Below are 27,530 nucleotides of genomic sequence, written 5' to 3' on the forward strand. Positions count from 1 at the left end.
GGGTCCATCGACAGATTGATTTTCTTCAATAATGGCTCCTTAAAAAGGCGTCACAGGCACAGGCTTTTTCTTTTAGCCTACTACTATTATTTACTCTTGGCACTACTTTTGTATTTACCGTGGGACTCCCGCCTCGGCGACGGGGAATGATTCAGGCATGTGAATCTATGAAAGATACCCCAATACTGGATAATTACTCTGCCCCGCATCATCCAAATTAGAGTCAGAATCAGTATTTTTCTTCTGAAGACAAAGTAGTAGCCTGGCTTCACGATCTTTTAGGGTCTTAGCAGAATGGTCCTGCAATGTTTATGGCGAGGGTGTAAGCAGTTAAGAAGTTCCTTATTGGAATCCTCAAAGAATAATCTTTGTTCCCCCACAAGATTTGCAAGGCCTGAAAAGCCTCTTCTTAGATTCCTCGGACATGGTGTTAACCAGGAAGAAGAAAATAAACAGGTGCTACATTTGAGTTTCCTGAAAGTCAAAATCACTCCTGAGAGAAGGTAATGGACAAAAGTTGATAAAAGCACAGACTGATCAGAACTCAGGGAGACTCTCTCGCACAATAGGCGTAGTTAGAACTCTGAGGTGTGGTGACTCTGCAGGGGAAGAGTGCTACAGGGTCTGGGCTCTGATGGGTGGCAAGTTTGTTTCCAATATAACAGTGAAATGGTTACCAATGCCACTTGGCTTCTCTATGGGTACCCCCCCCAAACAGTTCGGTATAGCACTGATTAATATTAGTATTATTACAGTGAGACTTCAACCATGACAACAGGGAAGATTCAAGCATATGAATTTATTAAAGATTCGATACTGGAGAATAATACAGTAACAGATTCCTTACAGTAAAAATCTAAATAAAAGCAGTTGAGAAAAATATTTCCATGTTATTTTATCAAAAATGTGTATCTGACTATCCAAAAAAAAAAAAAAAAAAAAAAATACATGACTAAGCGCACCACAAGAAAAAATTCAATCAGACTAGTTTAGGCATTTTAAGGCAGATTTGCATGACCCAACTTACTTTCAAAGTTCACCAGCCTTTTCCAGAGCACGGTCAGAGCTTTGTGGATGTACTAGTCACTTTTACAGGTCATATGCATGTGCATTAAGAGTTCTACGTATCACTCAATAATGGGATATCAGTGCATGCCACAAGACAAAACAGAGGAGTATTGTTTGAGCTCTGTGGTTGTCTCTATGTAAGAGGACAGTGGGTGGCACAGTGTAGAACTGGCACTGTTTTTTCTGTGTCCAAATGTTATCCACTATTTTTTGTGATATGCCCACTTTTTGCACAGACACATTTGCTGCTGGTGAGAAATCATCTTACTAGGTATTTAGAAACTCTGTGGAGTACTGCATTAATTTATTACTTCAAGGTTAGAACAGATAGTAAAACATACAGCTTTCTAGACAGACAATCTAGCAGTGTTGTCTGTCCTGATCCGCACAACTTGGGACACTTGCATGGGATGCAATGCGTATTAGCTTAGTCCAGGTGTCTCCAGCCAGTTGTTCGTAAGCTACCAATAGCTCATAGACACCTTCAGAGTACCTCCCAGCCTTGAGCTCAGTTTTAAATAAGCTCAGGGTCACGTTTTTCTTTTAAAGTTAAGGGAATGCTGTGTTTATTTTACATAATCATCATTAGGTGCAGATAGTAGGGCCTGATAATGAGCAGTGCTCAGTCAGATTTATGACCCAGATTGGGGCACAAAGGTGAAGAACTGACACACAGGTATTTAACTCTTAAATAAAAAGTCCTTGTCAACTCAATATTGAAGCATGAGAACAAAATCAAGTTTCTGAATGCTTTCAAGTGGAACACAATAAAAATAAAAAGTTACCTTAATGATTAAGTTTAGTCTTCATTTTAATGTTCTGCTATTTCAAAGTGCAGCATTTACAAACAGCAGGCGTCTTTTTCCCAGTGGCCAGTCGACACATTTATAACTTACAAATACTATTTATTTTATTTTTAATGGGAGAAATTGAAAGTGAAGAAATATATTTCTATGAAACATTAAGTCTTAATATTTTTCTCTATTTTCAATTAAACAAATGAAGTCTTAACGTTTTATGAAGCATTTTTCCTCCTTTTAAATTCCTCCCATTTAAACAAATTCCTGTATTTTTCTGTTATACGTTTGGCACCATGTCTACAGGCCACTAGGTGCAAAATGCCTGCTGTTTGTAAATATGACACTTAAAAATAGAATGAAATTTAAATGATGAGTTTTACAGAATCGATATAAACAAAGTTAACTCCGTTTAATTTCCTCCAAGCAAATGTCACCTTTACACCCAATATGCCTCTTTCTCTCAGAGGATTGTAGACACAGTGTCATATTTATAACAAAAAAATAAAGCCATTATTTTAAGCAGAAGAAAGGACAAACCCTTCGCCATATGTAGCTCCGTTACACGTATAACCCAAACATACAACCATTTTTTTAAATGGGAGAAATTTAAAGTGCAGAAAAATGTTCAATATTATGGACATTTTTGCACAACGTTTTTCTGCACTTTGAATTTCTCCCATTAAAAAAATAAAAGGTTATTTGTTTGGGTTATATGTGTAACAGAGCTACATATGGCGAAAGGTTGGTCCTTTGACACAAGTACATCGGTTCTCAGTCACCCATATCCACTATATCCCATTCATACGACCATGTTCATACATGCCCAAAGACCACACTCACTGACACACATGGCAGCCCTGTCATAGTGACCCTATCCAAAGTATTTTGTAGCGTTAGCTCACAGTTCTTCAATCGATGCATCTGTTGTCAGTCATTCGGTCAGTGGTGGATTTGAACAAAAGGCCTGAGCCGAGACTACTTGTGAATCTCCTAGACAGCAAAGCTGGTTTGAGCCTTCTGGATACTCCTCTCCACTGCAGATCCAGCTATTGCGTAATCAGCCTAATTCACAGCCAGAAGAGCACTAACCGGAGGCTTGGCTAGGGAAAACTTCCATGGCGTTGAAAGCAAAAGCTACACTGCTATTTTAACATAGTTACTGAAGGTTCCCAGAATAACTACAGGGAATGATTAGAACATGTGAATCCATGAAAGATACAATGCTGAGAAAATGTGATAATTCAGTACAATGACCTCATCACCAGCTATAATTAAGGGGCTCTTCCAACGTAAAGGCGCAGATTATTGGTGCAGCAGAGATTAAAACAAAATGGAGTTAGTGCTGCTGATTAATATCAATTGCACTGGGAGTTAGTCAAATACTTAAATGTAAGGAATGACATTCTAGCTTTTTTTTGCAAAAACAAAACTGTCGACTCTAGAGACATCCCTGCAGCCTGGGAGGGGAGAGCTTCAGGATGGTTCCTTTGTCATTGGCATCCACTGTAAACAGCTCTATGGCTTGAGCAGTGGCAGAGCAAAGGGCCACTTGATAAAATCTTGAGTTTCGTAAATAGTTGATGTCCCTAAGCAGCAGTCAATCAATTCTAGCCTCTTTAGGTGCAACCCAAACAGCGCAATTAAGAACGAGTAACTCTGCTTACAAATTGATCACAAGTGTTAAAGACCCACTTAACAGGAGTCTCAAAAGATGCTGCTCCACTCTGGTTGATGAAAGGATAAAAACAAAATGTGCCGCACTCTAAGGTGTAGCAAAAAAAACTTCAGAAAACATATTTATGTAAAAACTGGCTGCTAAACTTGAACGAGTAACTTAAATAATTAAAACAAACAGGACTTAAGGAAAAATAATGACATCTAGATTGAGGCTTGTGCTATTACATTTCAAAAATGAAATACCAAGCCATCTCAGTGACAAGATCCATACTCTAACAAAAGAGAAGCAGTGACTTGTATTTTTTCAACCGTGTCAGGTTAGGAGGAGCTTTGCAGACAGGGTGAAAGGTTGGGGTAATAAACGTGTAAAAGCACCCCATTGCAGTTTGGAATGTTTAAACTATTAGACTTATTTTATTGTTTTTGTTTGTATAGTACACATCCAAATGCTGGACAGTTCAGAACAGCAAAGGTCTGGTTCATAGAGCACAATGGGGGAAAACATGGGAACTGGCAGAGGGTGCATGAACAGACCACACTGAGTTCTGGAGTCTAAAGCCCTAATTCTGTTGCATAAAAGATGGTTTTCAGTACTCTTAAATGCATACCCTCTGGTGCTAAAGAACATTGGAGGGGTAGCCTTGACAGCAATATTGCTCTTGAATGTCTAAAAATGGATTTGGTGATAAAAAACTAAACAAGCAATAAAACTGGGTTTATCCAATTTTCCCTCTTTCTCCATTAAGCTACTATTTAATAAATAGACGGCTACTTAGGCTTATATTTGCGTTAGATATATTATCAGCATTCTGTGGCCAGATAAGTGCATGTTATCTTGAGCAGAAAACAAAGAACTTGCCACATTACCAATTTACACACCTACCGCTGAAATTAAGGGGGGGTGTGGGGGGAGGGAGTATGAGTGGTTTAACAACCAACTAAACTAATACCACACAGGAAAAGTAGCATGGAGATGGCAGAGTTACCTGGGCCGACCCATGCAGTCACCTCAATCTGCATGCCAAAGAAGAGTTTTCCCTTGGATGAAATAAGTGCTTTCTCTTGATCTTCCTGCTGTCGGAAGAACACCAGTCCATATCGTTCTTCCGATGCTCCATGAATTTGAACTGAAGTGACTTTTCCATACTTCTTAAACTCATGAAACAGTCCATCTTTCAGGCTTGTATCTAAAAACAAAAGAGAATCCCAAAATATTTAACTTCACAAGTATACATTTTCCAGATCTGTAGCACCTTTTGCTCGTTTTATTTACTTTTACTGATTTAGTATGACCAAGGAAATTTTCTTTTGCTCTAAATGGGCAATAGATGTAAACACTGACACAGAATAGTGAACGATTTATTGTCCCACTGATCTGAGCTTGCTTGTATTTTATGAGATCAATGATACCAGAGCATTCAGTGAAAGTGCACTGGCTTATTTCCCATATCATTGTTTTTAATGAAGGCAGTAAGACACCCTGTGCTTCAACTGAAAACGTAAGACACATCTCAATGAGCAATTTACTTATTACTATATGTTAAATACTTTTGATTATTATGAAGATTTAGTTCAAGGTGGACTGGAAAGCACACAGTTCTCGATGCCCTAACAATGCGGCATAAGGTCATGGATCCCAAAGGGATCAGCAGCTCAGTCAGAAAATACAAAACTGCTTTATCTCTTCCAGACAAAACAATCCCCCCTGGCTACGCACCAGAATACGACAGTAATAGAGGAACTACAGCAAACAGGAAAAATGGCAAGCATCAGGACTATAAGTCTTGTTTATGCCAAATATGCCAGGGGAGAGGAGTTGGCCTAACAGCTAGGGCGCTCGACCTCGGACCTGGGGAATTGGGTTCGAGTCTCGGTAATGACGCTAAACATCCTGTGATTCTGGGCAAATCACAATCTCCGCGTGCCTAGCCAAAAAAAAAAAAAAAAAAAAAAAAAAAGTGTCCTCATGTAACGTAACTGGTGCTATGTAAAGTGCTCTGATACTAGATTCGGGTCAAGTTCGCGCTATATAAAACTCTGCAAAAAAATAATAATTCTCCATGCATTTTCAAGTATTAGGTCATTGTCGCCAGTGAAGAGGAAGCAGTTTGTGTCTTTGTACTTTGTTAAATCTGTGTATATATTCGCACACCATGAATTGGGCATTAATAAACTACAGAAAAGGTATTTGCTCGAGAACAAGTAATGATGCTATTTTATAAAACTCAATCAAAAGGTGGAGCTACAAATTAAGCCTTTGTGTTAAAATACCATCATAACAATTTTCCTAGTAAAACTACAGATTCCACAGGATAGCTTTATTTTAGCAGCTTACAAGGGGTTATTTATGGAGTCTATTTTCTCAAGAGAAAGCTACCCTGAACCTTCAAAGTACAAAGCTGATTGAAGCAAGGATATTACCTGTAGAGCGCACAGGAAGATTTTGAACCTTCACTCCAAAACTTTTGCGGGGCTCATCTTTATCCAAAGGGGGTAGCGGTTGTGATGGAGGGGCTGGAACTGCTGTAGATTGTACCGAGCGGGCTGGCGACTCATCACTGGAGCTACTACTGGAATCACTGCTGCAAGTTCAGAAAATACATTAAATATTTAGCTAACTACATGTGACTAAAAACAGATCATTTTTGCAGGACAAACACGCGGGCATAAAATGAATCTCATACATTTTGCTTTTCACCAAAATTGCTCCTTCATACTCTAAGCAACGGCTAACCCATGGCTCAAGCTGCTTTACTACAGCTAAACTACTCCTCCATACCACCTTTTTCTATTACTGCGAAGTACCGAACTAAGTTTAGTCAAGACAAAGTACATAAAGAATCATAATTATTTAGTACACACTCAGATCTTAACACCTGAAGACACAATAGGCTGCCATCTCTCTCCTACATGAAGGTAATGAAACAATACAGAACCTTATGGTTTCACCTACTACACAGCTTTTAGCTAAGGTTGCAAACGATCCTTTGTGAGCTATACCTAGAACGCAGTGGGTTTAATGCCTGCTCACTGCTTCCATTGCTTGGCTTGGTTACTCGCTTGCTTTCCTTTCTTCGCCTCATGTTTGTTTCCTCCATGAGGCTCAGCCTCTTCACACTTCTTTCAATGGGTTCCCTTAAATACTTCACTGTTCAATTTTACAAATTGACTTTCCTTTTTCGTTAAGCCATCCATGAGTTTCACACCTCTCCCCTTCTTTTTCTTCTCCCTAATCAAATACCCAATCCCCATATTCCATGTTGTTCTCCCATGTGCTTATTTATCCCAGGCTAATCACCCTCTAGCTCCCCCAGCCACCTCTATACTTTGAGTTAATCCCTCCCTCATGTGCGGTTTTACCGCTATCCCCCAGCTTTATTTTTACCTTCATGCCCTACTAACACGCCCATTCCTTATTGCTTCCCCTCCACCCGCCCACTCTCCTGTTAAATATCCATCCCACCGTCTTCTAGTTTTACCATAATTATTATTCTTTAATAAAATGTTCTAGATGGGCCCTGCAGCACTAATTTTATGCAGGGATGTCCCTCTTGCTGAAGTGTGCAATTTTACATTTATCTTGCCTCGTGGCATCTGCCATCTTGGATTGGTAAATAAAATGACAAACTTGCCATTCAGAAAGTGCACGCATGCTGGACAACGTGGGCACCAGTAGCATGACACGTTATATGCATAATGAGCCGCGCAGTATTTTTTCAGCCACCCAGCATCTTCAAAAGCATTTTGCTTTTCATAAATGCTCTACAGCACTGCCAATAAGCTTTGGCAAATCAAAAAGTCTAAAACGCAAGACCAATTGGGTTTGCCACCGCAATTTATTTTTGTTAGTCCCATCACTGTTCTATTTTGAGAAGTTAGACCAAAGGATTCACATATTTATTCTGAAGGGTTTTCCATCACCTTGGCCAAGGAGAGATTTGGGCTGTGCAATAAATGTCCAAGCCATGTTTATAGGAATGAAAAAATTGAATGATACGCCTTGTAAATGTCTTCAACTTTTTTTTTTTTCACTACTCAGTAAAAAAAGTCTTTTCCCTGTTCGTTTGTGCTACAAGATGATCCTAGGTAGGAAATTTAGCTTTCTGTGAACATGAATTAATGCAAGTTAGAATTTACGAGGATAATGCTAGTTTTTTATTCTGTTGATGGAATGGCAGACCATATTCTTCTTAGCAAGCAGGGTACAAAGACTACTCTGGGGGAGCTAAAAAAAATAATTCTGAACACCTTTAACAAACTTTCCTAGCTCATCTACTACACTAGTAGGTGGTGGCCTAGTTAGGGATGTAAAGACTGTTATAAACTGCACAAATCTTCTTGTGCTACTGCAATCATGCAACACTCCTTCTGGCTCATACTATTGCCTTGGGAACACCAAATTAGCATAGCACTAAGCCAGCGTTTCCCAAACTGTGGGCCACGGACCCCCAGGGGTCCGTGACACATTCCCAGGGGGTCCGCGGGCTGGAGTGCCTTTGAGTCAACTAGTTTTAAATATTAAGCATACACGCACTGTGAACGACAGCGCTGGGGCGGCGGGACCAAAAAAAAAAAATCGGGCCAATCACCATTTCAGCTTAGGAAGGGGAAGCTGAAGGGTGATTGGCTTATTATTTTATAGCCGCGCACGCTCACCCACGCTTGCACGGCAGTGCGTCTTCCCTCGCGTCTGCAGCCAGCCCAGGAGCATTTTGCCGCCCAATGCCCTGTCTCCGCTTTCGGCTCTCTAAATACCAGCATTCCGGCACCTCGGACCACTACTAGAGCACGTGAGTGTTTATTTCGTAATTTTTTCAAAAATTTTACATTTACAGCTGTTGGGCAAGGCCAGGGGAATTAGGACGCCGTGATTATTTAGGCCGGGTGTACCAGTCGCGCAACACCTATTGGAATCACGTTGTGGGTGTCGGCCCTCAGCCCGGGATGAGACTTCACCCGAGCACTTCACAGGTATTTAAAAGCCCATTTGCACGTTAATGAGGCCTTACTGTTGTTTCACCCCTTCTAAGAGCCCCGCAGCTCCAGGGCCAGCTTTAGGGCGGTGCGACCTGGGACCGTGTTTGAAAGTTTATTATGATTTTGAAGCACCTGCTGCAGCGTTTCTTTCCGCCGCAATTACCAGGCCTCACATAAATGTCAAGATAACTCCTGTGATTAATTATCTTCCTGGAGAGAGATCAGCATTTTGTATAGTTGAGGTTTTGACTTCTGTGAAGTTAGTGCAGAGGGTTAATATGCCTGCTGCAAAGAACGTGTGCCAAGTAGATTACAGAGTGGGTATGATAAACAGATCAAATATTACTGATTTCAAAAGAGACATCCTTTTGTTACTTGCAATTTATAACTTAAATTCCTAATATAGAATAGTGAGCTATTAACATTCATCCTGCACTGCATACACACTGCAAAGTATACAATATTAAAACATTGATTAATGTTGCAAAAAGGGTTAATTTGGCTAGAAATCGATCCTTATTATTAAAGAAAACTCCCAACTATGCTGTTTCTTTTTCGACTTTTGTGCTTCTCCACACCAAGCACTCAAACTATACTGCCTACCAGTATGGATGACATGTGACTCCTACACTTTCAGTCCTTTGGCTTATGTAATATTTCCTATACACTGATTTACACACGTATGATTGATTGTCTCTGTGTAATTTGTGTGTGATGCAAAGTGCTCGGACACCCGGGCCTACACTGGTATTAATTCAATGCATCTGACAGTGTGTGGTTATGGAGACTTGGTCACTGTTAAAGGGTGCTAGTGAGAGAATCCGTGGTGGAGGTGGTCATTGCGGTGGCGTCAACAAACATTGTCGCACAGGGCGCCACCAGCACTAAAGCCGGCCCTGTGCAGCTCCACTCTGCCGTTTGCTTAAACTAGATTCAGCCCCCCCCCCCCCCCCGAAATCTTTTCTTAGCCCCCTGCCCCCCACGAAATTTGGCTCTAGTTGCGCCTCCGGTACTTACTAAATACATTACAATTTGGTTGGAATTGTCCCACCTCTGGGTAAGCCCTGTTTGCGCAGTGATTGGGTGGTATTCACTGCGTATGTAATTACCAGGTATGTTAAATATTGCACCCTTCTTAAAATTTAGGACGGTCAAACCTGCCGTAAACTTACAGGGGAAAAGTGTGCTATTTATAGTACCAACGTACCACAGTCTGCATGTTAGTCTCCAAAAACTCAAAACAGATGCTATTTATCGTGCCTTATTTTTCTTGCTTGATTTAAATTTCATCTCAGATTGAGGATAGTAACAAATAAGGTTTTATTCCGGACAGATTTGGAAAAAAGGCCTCTCAGACGTTCCTGCAGGTCAAGCTGCTGGCGGATTCTGCCCTCTCTCATTAGATCTGTTTGAGAGGGTTCTGTTTCTAGCTTCTGATCACTCAGTCTGGGCTTGGTGACCATTTCCGTATGCCTGGTAACTTGTACCTATTTGCGCTTTATGACTTGTCTGCTTGCTCCTCAGTCAGTATCTGTGCAATGTGTACAGACTGCTATTGTGCTGCTGCTCTCAAAGTCTGTTTACTTTAATGTTGGCATATTCATGCACTCCTTTTGTAGAATGTTAGAGTGATATTATCATGATCTGAATATTTGAAACACAGTAAATCTGCAGGCGCAGGGCAGCTCAGTGTTTTAGTGTTACAAGTGAAATGACTAACTGCTAGCACGAAAATGTGATATGCATTTGGTTAAAACGCTATTCTGGCTGGAAAAGTAAAATGCGACAGAAAAAACTTTTAATATGGTCTGATAAATGAATTGTTTCTTATGCTTTGAAGCAGTTAACTTAGCCTGTCTTGTTGCTCAAATTGGTGTATTTTCGGGTATTTATGTTTCCCCTCATCTTCATTGCTTTATTTTGCTTGTGAGCAAGCGTCATTCATAGTCACTGAAATGTCACCCATAATTACACTGTATTTATGACAATATCTCACACCGCAATCTGAAACCTTGGCAGCTATGATTTAGCAGCAGCCTTTCTATAATTCTTCTTGTGTGTGACGAGTGATCAGCTTGTGTGCTAGTAGCAGTGACATTATGGTTTATTCCCGCCGTCAGGGTTGGTTTCATGAAAAGTGTGGCTTGTGAGCAAGTGTCACTCATAGTCACTGAAATGTCACTCATAATTACACTGTATTTATGACAATATCACACACCGCAATCTGAAACCTTGGCAGCTATGATTTAGCAGCAGCCTTTCTATAATTCTTCTCGTGTGTGACGAGTGATCAGCTTGTGTGATAGTAGCAGTGACATTATGGTTTATTCCCGCCGTTAGGGTTGGTTTCATGAAAAGTGTGGCTGCAAGTGTAGTCCACTCCAAATTATTGCATTGATTTTAAAATGGTTTATTTTAAAATGGTTTCTTCATGGCAAATTATGCAATCAATGCGTGTAAATAATTTGTGCATATTTTCCAAGATAAAATAATAAAAGCTTTAGTAATGCAAGTATTTGTTTGGTGTGTACTTGTTTGTGTATTTATTGCGAATTATTGTTTTAATTTTTTGAAATTTAAATTGTAAAAATTGCTTGGGGTCCCCGGACTCCAGTAGTGATTCAGTGGGGGTCCTCAGGAGTCAAGAGTTTGGGAACCACTGCACTAAGCAATACAGCGCGAGTGGTGGTCTATTTTCTACAATGCACATCTCTCCACTAATTTGGCTAGCAACAGGATGCAATACCATTTGAATAATTTAACACGACATGGTGTATGTAAAAATAACAGTTTCTCCCCACGACACAAAGCACAAACTTAGCGCCAACCTCAATCTGTGAATAGGTAGATGAACCTAATCTGCTGCGAGCTTAATTTCCATGAATATAGATCACTTACATTTCTTCTTTAAACCACATCAGATTGGTATTAAGCACCCACATAAAAGCTGGTACTAAGTAACTTCAGAGGAAACACCCACAGTGGAAAACAAATGCTCCAGGTGAGTAACAGTCCCCTTTGGAGGAGCTTGAAGTCATGCTGTTGCATAAAAGAGTGAAATATGTACAGCTGAAATCTTAACTACAGATTAGACCGTCATTAACCAACCTATGATTTGGAAACTTATCCAGAATCCAAGCTACTGCCTACAACAGAGTTTGCCATTTTGACATTGCAAACATTAGCACACTCATTAAGAGAAGACGGCCCGACATTCTACTGCTGCTTAATGAATGGAGAGACTGCGAGGTATAGTTGACCCTATCCTCATGAGTGACAGAGGAAGCAGTAAATTGTGAGGTTCCCCTTATTGTTTCTTTTTTGGATCCAAGTAATCACAAATTTGTTATCCTCAACGTAATTTTAATTACTCTAACTTCTTCTCTTGAAATTGTGATCCTTCAATAGGTTGATGTTCAAATCGTTTTATTGGATTAATTTAGCATCTCCAATTGAACAAAACATCAACCAAAACGTGTTTCACCTCTTCAACTGCTGGCTCACCTGGGGCTATTTTTCCAAGGCTCCGCTGATGCTAGGAGTCTAAATACTCTCTCTGTAAGCAAACATACAACCCTGTCACACCAAACCATCTTGGGCATAGGAGAATAGAAAGGTGGTAGCTATGAGTCAATCAACAAGGACATATTTTGCCCGGAAACTTCCTTGCCATTAGCAAATCTACTGAAAATTCCATTGAGCAGCTAACTAGTCCCGGCTGGCTGCCAACCAATACCGGCTTATCCTTTTAATCGAGGACCACATTATCATCAAAAGTATGAGAAATAACTGTTCATCTAGCTAGAACAACTGGCAAAGCTGAAAGTGAGATACATTTGTCAAGAGAAAAAAATGCTATAACCAGATTATAACATCTAAAGAAAAACGACAAACTCTGTACTAAAAGAGCCTTGTATCATTAGATTAACTGAACCACATGTATGCACTGTTTCAAAAAGCTGTACTATGCTTTTTAAAAATACTAAAAGTTGGGGAAAAAAATGACTTGAACTTTGATAACAAATGTCTCTAATGGGAACCAAGAACAAGGTCAACAAGAGAAAAAGCTATAGGTCTCACCTAAGCAACCAGGAGCCTGACGGGAGCAGATTGATTTTATTGTTTCAATAAGCGCATCAGAAGTAAAAGGTGCATTTAGGTGTACTCTCTCAAGGGGAAGGGAATTTAGAAACTCCAAACATTTGGATTTGTCCTGTGTATTATGGGGTGTGTGGAGCTTCTCGGAAAACTCTCTAAACAATTCCAGTATGTCCTCAGTTTTAACTTTCTGCACTCCATCTTGTGCCTTAATAAGAATAATTTGGGAGTGTTTGTTTTTAAATGAAATATATTGGCCAAAGATTTACATGCTCTATTACGGAAAAGGTGTTTGGACTTTTGGGGCTGAATAAAGAGATGAGCTCTCTTACTGACAAACGTTACTGTGTGTATTTTAGTTGCTTAATATCCTTCAGTACGGATTAATCACCTTAATGTCCGAAGTCTTTTTCCTTCCGGTTTATATCAATGCCTAGGGATTGTGAGGATTCTTTTACATCTGTTTATCTTTGCCATTCTTTTAATATGACCTCTCATGACATTTGAAAGTGTCCTTAAGTATCACAGGGGAAGAAACAGTCTTCCTTGTCCCTAAAGAAAATTAAATGTATTTCTTTAGTTTCTCAACATCTGTTTTGTTATCCAGGCTCTTACGGTTTAACCGCCATATTCTATTTTCTCTTATTTGGGTGACTTAAAATAGAAAGGGAGACTGCAGCATGGTCATAGAATAGGGATGATTTTGGCATCAGAAGTGACTTAAAGAAGTGAGGCATTTACCAAGAGATAGTCTATATGGGAGAAGCTTGAGTGGGGAGGCAAAACGAAGGTAAAATCGTTACCCATTGGGTTATGCAATATCACACATCTAGTAGTCTGTGTGAAGAGCACATATGGATCATCTGTTTGTGGGACTTGGGTGTTCAGAAGCTGAAAGCCAAATTCTATCCAACATTGGGTTTATTGGCAGGTTAAAATTCCCTCTCAAAATTAGCTTTGTCTCTGATGGAATGTCATTTAGTTTTTTTATTAAGAGAGCCAAAATGTTGGGTCATCGATGTTGGGAGCATTCACATTCATCACATACAGATCCTGTTCCCCCTTTATGTGATCTAGACAGAAGCCATCTGGCGTTGGAATCATGCACTGATGCAATGACTGTTAGTCCGGATTGTCTGGACAAGAGGGTGGGAACGCAGTGCAGATACCATCTGAAACCCAGCCTTTCATCATCAGTAGGGCCTCTTTAAAAACTATCTCCTGCTAGCTTTTTTCAATAGTCAAGAATTTGGACCGCTTTACTGGGTGGTTTAATCCCTTGACGTGGAGGAAGATTACATTTCAGGAGGACATTGGTAGAGGTATCTGTTCTCGGATATGCTTTCTGGGATATGGAGCCTTAAAACAGCAGGCAATCGTGGATGTCATGTAGGTTATGGAATATAAGCATTGTAGTTACCTCACCCTACCTGAACGGGGAGTTAGGAACGATTGGGAGTAAACCTGTGGAAAAAGCGAAGAGCCATGTGAGCCCCCACAGAGCCCGGGTCAGACGAATCACCCCTAGGGGCCCTACCCACCAGGGGAAGTCTGTGGGAGACTGACTGCATGTGGAACCGAAGTTAAGCACAGGAGAAGGAGCAGGACGCCGGCAACCCAAGCCTGCCGGATAAAGAGTACATGGGTGGAAAATTCAGCAAGCGCGTCACTTTGTGAAGTGTGATTCAGTTATGGTCATGTGAGATTTTCTAGTGACAGACACCTTTATGGGTCCCAGTGGGTACCAAAACGTGCAGTAGGTTGTAGACTACGGGTTTGGCCAAGAAGCAGGGTGTTATACTATATTTATAGAAACTATAGAGCCCCTTTAGCAAGGAAGATTATTTGATCAGGTTCACAATTATTACGGCCTTCCTCTAGCCAATGGAATGGGACTCGTGGCCAACAAACGAAGTCATTCTAGAGCACAGGGGGTGTCCAGGATGATGCAGGCTTGTCCTCTCGGCAATTAAACAGGCTTCCCGAAAGTCCTAGGCCAATGCCCAGGGAGATAAGTGTCACAGCAGCATTCCTTGCTTATGTGTTTTATTCCTTACTCTGTAATAGATGGTAGAGTCCCAGCTACGAAGGCAGACACACTGCTGCTAGCAGAAGTTAGGAAGGAATTCCAAACATTTTAAAAGGTGGTCTATAAGTATGGGGCAAGCCTGAATACTCTGGGTTGAGTGGAAGCATTAATAAGCCCTTGTGACTACAATATCAGAACAATCCAATGACAGAAGAACTAACCAATATTGCAGCTAAGCTTGAACCGAACAGAAGATTCTACAGACGATATGCCATTTTAAGCAGGTGATCACATACAATGATTCAAAGCACCCACCGATCGTTGAGGAAACTATCCTGAGGAACAGATGTGCGAGAAAAAAACAAACCTCGAATGATAGAGAAAATGATGGAGAAAAAAGAGAACAATGAATGCTGAAGAACATCGCTAGGAAATAAGAATGCTAAAGAAAAAAGGTCTTACATAGAGAAACTCGGAGGTATATAAAGCATCCTCCGAAAAATGCAACAGAAATGCTCACTGAAGAGATGGAAAGAAACCGGAAAGTAAAACCAAGAATGCTGAACCAGGTCACCATGAACGGTGTAGATAAAATGCAGCGACATACACCATACAGAAGGCTCGAGGACCATATGTGCACAGCACAGAGATCACACACACAAAAGTAAAAAACACCTACAAGAGAAACAAAAAGCTGTCCGAGACCAAGGTCATCACAGAGTAACCTGACCAACGCTCCACAGAAACTTGAGAAATGAGTAATAAACCAAAGTAAAGCTCCAGACGAAAACAGAGTATCAGGGAACAACCCCAGGAAGTGGAAGAAGCCCCCAACATTGGAGGACAGTGCATAAGCAGCAGAAATACCTAGTTGGGCAGAGGCTAGAATATACCCAAAGAAAAACTAAGGAAATACCCCCACCCGAAAAATAGGGTGGGGGGTGCTTGGGATGTGAAAGATACCTCTCCGAATGGGTGGAGGGGAAAAATAGAAAGTCCGCCACATAGAAAAACGATGCCACGAAAGGCAGGCGTGGCATACAGAGCTGTGAGGAGAGAACAGTATCTCCACCTACAAGGAGGATAGAAGATATGGGGAAGGAGGGGAACCTATCGCCCTGAGAAAGGATACCAAGACATGGCTCCAATAACCAAAGGGATTGGGTCCCCGGAAACAGAACTGAAAAAGACAGCAGATGCAACATCCACCCCAGGGGTGGGATGGCAGATATGAGTTTAGAGATCCAGACAACGACGGACACAGGGGCCGCACTACCCTATGTAATTCCCTTAATACAGCTTAGTAATTAGATGTGAGCATGCACAACACAAACTCCAGCACTCGCCGTTGAGGAGTGCCAACTGCTTGGCAGTAAACTGAAGGAACAGGTTGGTGGAGTGGTGCACAGCTTAATATTATGACAATGATGGTCAATAAATCAATAAGTCTTGGTGGGTGATAAGTCTCGTTAATTTCACAAGACATAGATTGCCAGCCAATGCGTTTCGTTCATAGAATGAACTTCTTCAGGGCTGTAAATTATAATGAACACAAATAAATGGTGTGCACCAAACAAACAAATATATATACACGTCTGGTAATGCGTACAAATTGGTGACACAGAAGTGAGTATGGAGAGAGGTAAAAGTGATGCGAGTTTGGGAAAGAAATGTGTTGGGTGGTGGAAGGGGTGATCTAGGTGAACGAGTGACTAGTATATACTGAAAGTGGAGTAGGTTGGGGAGGGATGAACGGGAACATAAAAAGTAACCAAGAAGGGACTGAAACCAAAAAGAGTGACACACTGTAGTGTGTAATTGCGAAAAAAGGTTTTCTTAAAAATACTTGATAACTTTATGATGCCATTAAAGATTGAATATTTTAACCAAATTTCCTAGGCCGAAGAAACCAGAGAAAGGTACAAAAAAGAAGTGTGTTAATGCAAAATATCTTGGAACAGGATAATAGTTACAGTACAAAAGAGGGTTATGCATTTTAGTCATTTAGGTCAAAACCCTAAGAAAACAAATACTGTACGAGGAGATGGCAGATATGTATTAACTCTCTCCCCCAGGCATGCGCACCAAAAAGGGAGGCACAATCAAAAGGCATTTAAAAGTATCCTGCACAGCCTCCGAGAACCTGGACGTCGCACCATGCACACCATACGCGTCTCCAGGCCCCAGAGGATCCCGTCCGTCTCCTTGGACATCCATCTAACCAGAGCTTTGTAGTATAGGTAGCTTTATCCACTTGAAATATTGATTTTATCCCTGCTGTCCCTCTGGTACGCAATGCCAGGAAATTTAACGCTTGTAGTAGGCGTATTTTCTCTTCTAGCTCTGCCCTGCAGTCTCTGAACACTTCTTGTGTCTACGCCCACTTCTCAGATGCCTTGTGGGATTCAGTGGTGCGCCTCTTGCCCTCCCTTCTGAGGAAGCCCGGATGCCCTTGTTCCGTTGGTTTGAAATGGCACCAAGCTGCCACACTTGATATTCGCTGTGGTATGGATACCACCAATTCTGTTGGCCGGGCAGTGGCCTCTTCCATAGCTCTACGTCGGTGTGCATCCCACAGGTTGTGTGTAGTTTGCACCATTAAGGCATATGAAACTATGACCGACGAACTCCGTCCACATGGGGAGAGACAATTGTTAATTGCCCTCACAAAACCTCACAAAGCGGTTTTGTCCCCTACAAATGCCAGATGGTTTAGGTGGGTCATGCAAGAAGCTAGAATTGATACCTCCAGATTTGAATCCCACTCTGTGAGAGGGGCTATGGCTTCTTAAGCCTTCAGTCTGGGAGCTCGCCTCGAGTATATCTTCACCGCAGCAGCTTTTTCGAATGACTCCACCTTTAAGACTTTTTTAAATTTTAAACCGGTTCCCACTCTGGCAAGCGTGGTGGTGGATAAGCTTTGAACTAGCCTAATCCTCGCTTCCGGGTCCTGCCATTGAAAGATAAATTTCCTAGCTAACATAAAGAAAACTTTCAATTCTATTATGGACAGGGAAGCGAGGATTAGCCCCCACTATGAATTATTTTCAGCAAATTTCCCATTCTCATTACAAAGGGTACGCTATTTTAATGATGTTAATAGTCAACAAGTTATGAACAATCAAATTGGTTATGTTATGATAGACATTGGTATGTTAACTTGTGTTGTTTATGCTGCAGATACGGATGTTATAATGCTGTCCTGAATTTTGTGATGCTGTATGTAGTTCCGGTTCAGTGGCAAATAATATGCAAATTCTTTGTCTCTAGGAGCGGAGTCTAATAAACAGGAGTAACGAAAGTCACAGATTACAGCAGTCGCAGGAAGAAAGAGATCTAGAAGGGCTACACAGGATGTTATACGGCAGACCGGCTCTTGATTGGTTGGACTTTTTGTGTTAATTTTCCCTACTGTTCATGGCAAATGTTTTTTTATTAATTTGTCTTAATGAAATGGCTGCTGGAGTTTTTACATGTTGATTAAAGGGAAGGAAGTAAAGCCTAATCCTAGCCTCCGTGTCCTTAATAGAATTGAAACTTTCCTTTACGTTAGCTAGGACATTTTTCATTGTCCTTGCATTAAAACAATATGCCATGGAGCAAAATTCAAGATTTACTCCGAGAATAGATGCACTAGTCAATGTATTTCTATTGAAAATAATACTGAAGTGAAACAAGTCAAAGATGCATTAGAGTAGTAAAGTAGATATTTCTTAGTTCAACCTTCTGCAGTAATTATACAGAAGAAATACATCCCTAAGTAACAAATGATACAGGAATTAGTAGTACATTTTCAAATTTAAGCAATATAGAAGAATCAAGCTAGAAAAAAAAAAATACTAAAAAAAGTCATGAACAAAGTTTGATTTCTATTTTAGATAGGTACTGTATCCAAGACTAATAGACAAAGATATAGAAAAGAAAATACCACCAGGGAAGGCAGGATCAACATGGTTAAAGTGAGATATACTATGGCTTACCTACGAGTCTAACAAGGTCATGTGAGAAGCCTTTACAAGATGGCTATTATGAATAAATTCGTACAAGGAGTGAAATAACCTCTGCAATATTTTGGGGTTCACTGGTAGAGAATCCTAAATTCTGTATAGTCTTCGGATCTAGACAACCCACAGCTACCAAGAATGGTAGGAGATGTGATTGGACGATTTCCTTTCCATGAGTTGAAATTTTAACTATCATCAGTAATAGGAGATCAAGCAAATAATTATAAATTTCAATGCCTGCAAGGGAGGATCATGGTTACAATCACGGTCTGGAAATCCACCTCAATGTTGTATTTGAGAACACTGTTGAGCTGACAGTGAGTTTTAACTCAATATGGTTACATTTACTCTGGTAAATGATGCAGGATATCCAGCAGTATAGGTTAAACAAGATAAGGTTTGCTCTAAAGGTAGGAGCCTCAGTTTACAGGTAAAGATGGTATTAGGGAAGCGGGAAGGCCCCATCGGGAGCAGCATCCTTGCTGCTCTGCCCATGCACTCCAACTGACATTCACTCATCCAGGAACACATCAGCATTCAAATTCTATTTCAGGAACGGAGGTGAGGATTATGCTATGCTTTCTTCACTTTACTGAACAGCAGCCATTTAACAAACTTGAGCAAACAACCATTTCTATAAGGCTTTGGAAAGCAAAAACAATTAAAATCCAATGGGAGAACCGTCCCAAACGTCAGCCAAACAGCCAATCGCAGTCCATATCATAGTCAATCTGTGCCCGCTTGGTCTTTTTGTTTGCCACTCGCAGCCGAGATAAGTTTTTATTTCTCTCTCTATACAAGCCTTGTAATGTACACTGTGCTGCTTGTTTATTGTTTTTCTTGTGATATTTTAACTGTAGTTCATTTTACAGAATAGGTTTCTCCGACCACGGGAGTGCTTTGCGCTCTTTCGTGGCCATTTTGTTGTGGTGCAGCTCTGCTGTGCGGTCCTCTTGCACCTAGGTGCCGCTTGTCGGCACGAGTGTTCGGCTGCAGCACGCGTTCTGAATTACCTTCACAAGCAGGATCAGAGATGCGCGCCGACGATAGACTGACTCTTGCTGCCTGCAGAGTGATGCCACCTGAGGTGGGATCTGTATTGACATATTAGGACTGAGTAAGCTCCTGTTGGCGCTGTGTGTCCTTCAGGATCAGTACACTGCACAGAAGTGCCTTAATGCCGCCCGGGGGGTCTGTATAAATGTTGCAGGTTGCTGACCTGTGGGGACATGCTCTCAGCCGAGAATCCATCAAAAGTGCACCAGGCGTGGTGTCCCCGGGCCTCCACCAACCGGCAGTACGGCTGTGCCCACATTAAAGGTTTGGCTGGCAGAGCCCCCACCCCCTCTCCTACCCCCAATACTAACAGTGCTTCGTTTGCACTCATGTAGCTTGCCAAGTATAGCGCTGGGTAGAACCCATTCGGAGCACTTTTGGTACCTGGATTGCATTGCAGTGCTTTGCCTGTCCCTAATTTAGAGGATGCCTTTGGGGCGAGTTTTTGGAGATTCTTACTTGCCACCTCCCAGGCACTTTGTATGGAGCTCATGGATGATGCTCAGAGGAAGGAGGACACTCTCGCAGCACTCCCTTGAGTTGATGACTTTTACGATGCGGTTGAAGTATTGATTTACAGGGCAGTGTCGGAGGCTATGACCCCTTTGGAGGAACGTCTCTCACTTAAGATTGTGCAGACATGTGCAAAAATTGCAGGGGTTCCATCAACGGGTCTCGTAGAGCCAGGTTGCTGATCTAATGGGTCTTCTCTCTTCATCCATACAGGCCAACTTCCGAGGACCACTCCACTATCGAGCCCTGCAACCGGTGAAAGCCGCACATCTACGCAAAGGACTTATCTATTCTCGGGATGGTATCGCTTTCCAAGGAGGAGCAGGAAGAGATTCCCTGGTGGCTAGCCAACATGGAGGCCTGGAATGGGAAAGCATTCTTAGGTTCTGTTCCGGATATAGTTATGGAGTCAGACGCCATTAGGTCAGGTTGGGCCGCCAGGTGTGGAGAGTTTTTTTAAAGGCAGTTTATGGTCGCCTCACGAACAGAGATTACATATCAACTGCTTGGAGCTGCTGGCCAGATCATTTGCCGTACGCCACAGGACCAAAAGATTCCATATAATCATGTGTGCTCCTCAAGATGGACAACGTATTGGCGGTACGATACATCAACCATCTCAGAGGCACCTTATTAAAGGCCCCCCCACCCCTCCTCACTTTAAGGAAGCAGCATAAAGCAGTGTCTTCTCCCACTATTGCCCGTTGGGTACGGTGGGTGATGCAGTAGGCAGGTTTTGATCGCGACTTTTTGGTGCACATTCGCCACGTGGGACAATGGCCTGGAAGAATTTTAGTTTAGGTGCTCATTTAGAGGATATTCTCAATGCTGCGGATTGGTCTTCTGATCCTACCTTTAAGTTTCATTTTAAGCCAGTGCTGGATATGGCTCACTTGGTCGTGAGCAAGCTTTAAATTAGCATAAAACTCATCTATGGTCCCAACATAGAATGAAAGATATACTAGCCATCGTAAAGGGAATGTTTCAATTCTATTAGGGACTCGGAGCAGAGGATTATCCCACCCAGGGATGTAGAATCCAAATGACCCTCCCCATGACTAGCAAGTTTTGAGTTTTTCAATATTCAGTGATGTCATTCTGCTCAGCTGTTCCTTATGTGCCTGAAGTATGCATTTGCTCTCAGCTACCTAAAATGTATGTTTTTCCGCAGGTGTAAAACGTAACAATGGTTTCTGGTTAAAAGTGTCCTCTTTGTTGTAGGGATGGAGACAAGTAAACTGGACGCTTAAGGGCGGTGTAACAGCTGGGCTCGTGTGTCGAAAGAGGCCAAGGGGACACAGATGATGGTCTAAATTATAGACTGCAACTGGCTGACGTTTGGGACTGTTCTTCTATTGGATGTTATTCTTTATTACACTCCTACGGCTTCAAGGAAATGGCAGTTTTCTTAAATTTGTGAAATGGCTGTTCAATAAAGGGAAGAAAGAATTGCATAATCCTGATCTCAAGAGTCCTTAATAGAATTGAAACTTTGCGTTACGATAACTAGGAAGTTTTTCATTACATCACACTCACACTGGCTGAGCAGCAGGGGACATAAGCGGAGAATGCACGGCCTAGGGATGAATATACCACATATATGTATAGCTAACATATGTTCATTTCCCCCCAGCAACCTTGCAGTTCCGGCACTTTTTATCCACTAAATCGAGTTTACAAAGTTCATATGTGGTCCAATGAAAAAGATGCATAGATAATTTTGATTAGGTTTAAGGGGAGAAAATTGGTTATGTAAGGCTTTGCTACAAATAAAGTTCCACGTCTTAGCTGACAGAGGACCTTTTTTGTTTTGTTGGCACAATGCTTAATCCATTTAAGTTGGATTAGGGCTAAGGTTTTACCGGTGCAAATATTAATAGATTAGTATACCTTGGAAGTCAAATGTCTATCACCTGCTACTAATACTAGGAATTAGGCCTGGCTCTTAAAGGAGGCTCAATTTACATTGCCCTCACTTTATTTTTAAAAAGTCATAGAAGTCTATGTTCTCAAGTTCCTAGTTTGAAGTTCTACAAAGGAGTGGACTAGAATCTACATATAGATCGCTGGCTAGACAAATTCCTTTTTTAGCCCATTCTGAGTCCATAACGTGGAGTTTTCCGACCAAGTTTTTCTATTACTCCTAAGGGAGATAAATTTGGGTTTAGAGAGCAAGACTGCAATTTTCTTTTTAATATGCATAAGGCTTTGGTCGTATCTAGGCTATCCTGTTTTAGGTTTAAACCTATAATAACTGTTAAAAACCCACCAAAAGGGAAATAGCCCTCACCAGTGTAAACATAAACACTGATAAAACACCTGCAAAACCACAAACTAAATGCCATTCAAAGAAAGGAAAAGGAGAGTAAGAGTAATTTGTATTTCTTCCTGAAGGAGGCAATACAATGTAACTTTGCTATACATGGTAGCAGCAAGAAAGACTGGGCTAACATTCTGCTTGAGTTTTGTTGTTTAGGGAGGTCACTAAAATAATGTTTCTTCCTCCTTTTTCTTTTTTCAGTTTTGGGGCCTTTGGTCTAAAGATGAAGAGTTTAGAAACAAGTCTTGTTTAATTATTTTATAAACTGTAGAGAATCAGGAAATATCAAGCTACATTTGATTATTTCACTGATATGTAAAATGGCTGGTTTCATAAGAATGTTTCCCAATATGTACCATCACATTTACCCACAGAGAATGGGTAAAACCCCTTGAGATCAGCCCCTTTTTCAGCGAGTCAGTATTGATAGTAGGTGAATTGCCAAACACCCCAGGCTTTAAGCATTCAATGCAAGGTGTAGTGACAGGAATATGTGAAAAGAGTGCTGTCGCCAAGCATCTGGGTTAGTGATGAAAACATGACACCAGACCTTTGAAAAACATGGATGAACCGCAATGTCACTTGGAATGCTGCTGCAACAAAGGTATTGTTTGTATTTGCAGTGTTTCAGCTACGTATATGAAAACATTGTGTGATGACCTGTCAAAATTGATACCTGAACTGAAGTGCTTCCCTGTAAGAGATCCTTGCCACTAGGTCTCGCCTTTGGGACCTTATAGGTAGTTATGCAGCACAATATCCTTGATGCAAAAACATCAACTGCTGCATGGCTAAACACTTATAAGGTCCCAAAGGCAAGACCTATTATTTATGCCAAGGTTTACGAATGCCATTTTTTAGGTCTCGCCTGACCCAGCGCATGCGCTGGTCTGGCGAGACTTATTGAGAGGGCTCCAAAAAGTGCTACCAGGCCAGCCTAGAGCTACAGTGCATGTGCGCGGGCGCGCCCGCCGAGCTTTACCGCGATTACTTTCACTTTCCCGGCCGCAGGGCCGCTTTGATGTTTGATTGTGATCGCGATCAATTTCGCGGCCCGCGCGGTCACTTTGCATAGCCAATAGGTCTCGCTTTTGGAACCTTATAAGTATTTAGTTATGCAACTGTTGCATGGCTAAACACTTATAAGGTCCCAAATGCGAGACCCATTGGCTATGCCAATGCTTGTTTCTATTGATTCTGGTGTGTGCTTTCTCAAGTTTATCACCATCGTATCCTCTGATAGAAAATCGTTTTAGGCCCATCATCTCTTGCCGAAAATTCTGTTCTGTACTGCAATTCCTCCTCAAGTGTGTCATCTCACCAAAGGGGATTGCCCTGATCTGCGAGGCAGGGTGAGCACTGGTCGCATGTAACACAGAGTTGCAAGCGGTGCTTTTGCGAAAATGTTCAGATTCTAACATACCATTATCAACAAAGAGAGTGACATCCAAGAAATCAATCTGTTTTTTACTAAAACTATATGTAAAACCAAGATTGTAGTCATTATTATTGAGATGGGTGATTAAGTCCTCCAAGGTTTTAATATCACCCCCCCCCCCCAAATCATTAGGATGTAGTCAATGAAACGACCCCAATACATAATTTGGTTCGTCAAATCAGATGGACAAGCTCTCCAAATATGTTGTTGTTCGTAAAAGCCCATATAAATATTAGCAAATGGAGGAGAGAACTCGGCCCCCATAGCCACCCCCGAGTGTTGCCTATACAACGTGTCTTGATGTTTGAAATAATTGTTGTCCAAGGTTAACTTAGTAAGCTCAATTAGCATCCTGGTATGATCGTACAATGTAGCGTCCCTTTTAGAAAGTACATAAGGGCTTCCATACCCTTGTCTAGTGGAATGCTGGTATATAATGCATTCACACCAAGTGCAACAAAAGTGAGGTCGTCCGTCCAGGCAAAGTGCTCTAATTTATTGAGTAAATTCTTAGTATCCTCAATAAATGCTGGTAGTTGACGCACAATAGGTTGTAAAAAAATATCAATATATTCTGATATGCGCTCAGTGAGTCCCCCTATTCCTGAAATGATTGGTCTACCTGGCCGTGCTTCAAGATTTTTATGAATTTTAGGCAAGGTGTAGATATACGCTATTCTTGGTGTGGGGTTAAACATGTATTTGAATTCTATGTCAGGACCGGAGGCGAGGATTATGCTTTACTTTCTTCACTTTAATATTGCAGCTCTTCAAAGTCAAAACAATAAACTACTATTCCCATGCAACATAGGGAATAAACAAGTTTAATCATAGATTGGTGCATAAAGGAGGACACTCTAGCCTGGGACAATCAGCAGTCCCCTTGGGGTTGATAGTCCTTTGTTTGTGACTGTCCCTCCTCTTTCTTCGCTACTGCACCTAAGTTAAGCCACCATTTCTTGACCTATGTAAATTTTATCAGCTATATTGCGCTTATTAGGGTAACTAATATGATTGTCTTGTTGCTGTTAAGTTAACAAAAAATTACCTGCGCGTCGGCCGTGTGCTCTATTGGGTGCGCGTAGTTCCGACAGGCTTGGTTTCCCTCACGGAGCGTTTCATTGGTACGTGCGCGCCGCGTCCGTTGGCGCGTTTCTTTAAAGCATGTATGTTTCTTCTTCTTTTTCAAAGGTATTCCTTTCCACAATTAATCTTTCGTTTCACCCCATAGCGTTTCGCCGCTACTTGGCGTCCGCTACAGCCGCGGGAGGTTGTCTTCCCTAGCGGCGAAGTTGGTGCACGCTCGCGGTTGCCTCAGCGCCACTAGAGGGCGCAGGGTAGCGTCCTCCGACGCGGCGGGCGCGCTGAAGACTCGAGCGTTTTGACAGCATCGGAGTCCAGCGCTGCCCCGCCGCGAAGCGAGCCTTGTCGTTCGTCTGCCTATTACGCCCCTGACAAGGGCCTGTAAGCTATTTTGAGGCATATTTCATGTGTTTCTACGCCCCGTGAACGCCCGCGAAGCCGGGTCTGTACTGCCATTAGGCAGATTTGCAGGTGGCGTTTCCTGCGGTGGGGTCTGTATTTGTAGGCCTTTTTTACACCCTGTTCCAACAGGGTCAGTGGCGCAGTTTTTCTGCAGGGACCTGTGCTAGGCAGACTGCCCTTTCTACATACATTTGCACCAGGGCGTTTTGGGTCCTAGGCTTTAAGCCTCTATTAGTGCGAGCTTTGCCCGCCCATATTTCGGCTGCTGCCCAGCCATCCTTAATTTGGTGATCAACCTTTGTCAGGCTTTGGCCATATTCCTCCCGTGCAATATGGACGCCTCCCACGACGACGCTGTGTACGATGAACAGTGGGAGGATGACCCGTTGGGGGCAATGCCCTGGGGTGATGATTTTTATGATGTGGTGGATGAGTCCATCTATAAGGCAGTGGAGTTGGCCATGACCACGTTAGAGGAGCGTCTTCGAAGGAAGATAGACCAAGCCTGTGAAAAATTGTCCAAGGCCGCACAGGCCTCGAGTTCAGGTTCAACTGCCGCTGCTTCTACTTCAGGTGCCCAGTCACCTCCTCCTAAGCGGGCTAGGGTTGCGGGGACGGGTTCGGACCCCTTTGCCCGCCTTAAGCAGGCGTTCCTTTCCAGTTGCAACACCCCGTCCGACACCGTTTTAAGTCCTCTGCCGGCACTTTCTACTCCCCCAGCAGGAGACCCGGATGATCAAGGTGATGGGGATGCTTCTCCGGAGCAGTCCCGCCCATGGCTCCCTGCCAAACCTCCGGTGTCAGAGACGAGTTTGTGTGCCGATATGTTGGATCCGAATGACGTTTTACATCCACGCTCTTCGGATTGGGCACCATCTGAGAAAGTCGCCCAGTATGTGGCCAACAGAATTCGCCGACCGTTGGAGCCAGCCACTCGTAACTGCCTTAGGGCAGTGTCCACGTCCCACCCTAAAGGGCGAAGTGGCGGCGACACCCGAAATTGACCCCAGAATGGCGACATTTCTCCAAAAATTTGTAAAGGACCCCGAAAAGGAGATTGACCGTTCATGGCGTGCCTGCCAAGATAAGCTATTAGATATCTTAGGGCCAATTACAAAAATTTTAGATATGGCGGAGGAAGCCAAAGTTTCAGGCTCTTTAATTTCCCCAGAACACCTCTCTTCCTGGGCCCAGAGAGTGGTAGTTTTTCTAGGCAACGCCAACTGCGCTTTGTCCACTGAGCGACGCAGATCTCTCCTCATTAAGGTGGATCCCAAGCTGGGAGACCTGGCAGACACGGAAGCAGGTCCTGTGGCTCAAGGTGGCCTCTTTGGAGAACCTTTCATCAAAGAGCTAGGGAAGTTCGTTAATACTTTTACCTCCCTGGATAGAGCCCAGTTTTCAATTAGGAAAGTCTTTCGCCCACGGGTTTTCAGAGGGGCCGGACGAGTAAGGGGCCGCTCGTCCGGCCGTCCAAATCAGACCAGAGGACAAGGCTCCAACCAAGGGCAGTATCAAGATCAAGCACGCTTCGGGAACTTCTACCCCACCAGGGGTAGACGAGGCAAGAACAGAGGCGGCAGAGGAGGCGGCGGCTCCAATACTTCCGGAGAGTGTTCTCCCTTCTTCCCATCTAAAAGTGGGGGGCCGTCTGGCGCATTTTTTCCCAATGTGGACTTCCATCACGGGGAATGCTTGGGTGCTTCAGACTGTCAGGGGTTTCCATATAGAATTCCTCGGCTCTCCGGTGCAGGCAGTGCCCCCCAGACCACTTTATTTTTCAGAGGTAGACGCAAAGCTAATCGACCAGGAAGTCGAGGCCCTTTTGGTCAAGGGTGCTATAGAACGCACAGTGTTGCACCCAAGAGGATTTGTCAGCAACCTCTTTCTGGTAGACAAGGTAGATGGAGGGCAACGCCCCGTTATCAATTTACGGGAGTTCAACGAGTGGTTAGTCTACCGCCACTTCAAAATGGAGGAGATCCATCTCTTGAGGGACATCTTGCGCCCAGGGAACTGGTTGGCGCGCCTAGATCTCAAAGATGCTTACTTGGCGGGGCCAGTC

At 42.5% G+C, this 27,530-nt stretch overlaps 1 protein-coding gene across 6 annotated transcripts in view; it reads right to left on the minus strand.

The window, feature by feature from the left end:
- SPEN (spen family transcriptional repressor) overlaps nucleotides 1–27,530 on the minus strand; it is a 392,229-nt gene that overhangs the window by 256,884 nt on the left and 107,815 nt on the right. For all 6 annotated transcript variants that reach the window (XM_085609027.1, XM_085609026.1, XM_085609025.1 and 3 more), the window contains exons 4-5: nucleotides 5,967–6,127; nucleotides 4,532–4,732 (exon numbers count right to left, since the gene is read on the minus strand). In XM_085609027.1, coding sequence (XP_085465153.1) covers nucleotides 4,532–4,732; nucleotides 5,967–6,127 — 362 coding nt within the window. The remainder of the gene's footprint in view (nucleotides 1–4,531; nucleotides 4,733–5,966; nucleotides 6,128–27,530) is intronic.

The sequence above is a fragment of the Triturus cristatus genome, chromosome 1_2 (assembly GCF_964204655.1).
Source record: "Triturus cristatus chromosome 1_2, aTriCri1.1, whole genome shotgun sequence".
Taxonomy (NCBI): domain Eukaryota; kingdom Metazoa; phylum Chordata; class Amphibia; order Caudata; family Salamandridae; genus Triturus; species Triturus cristatus.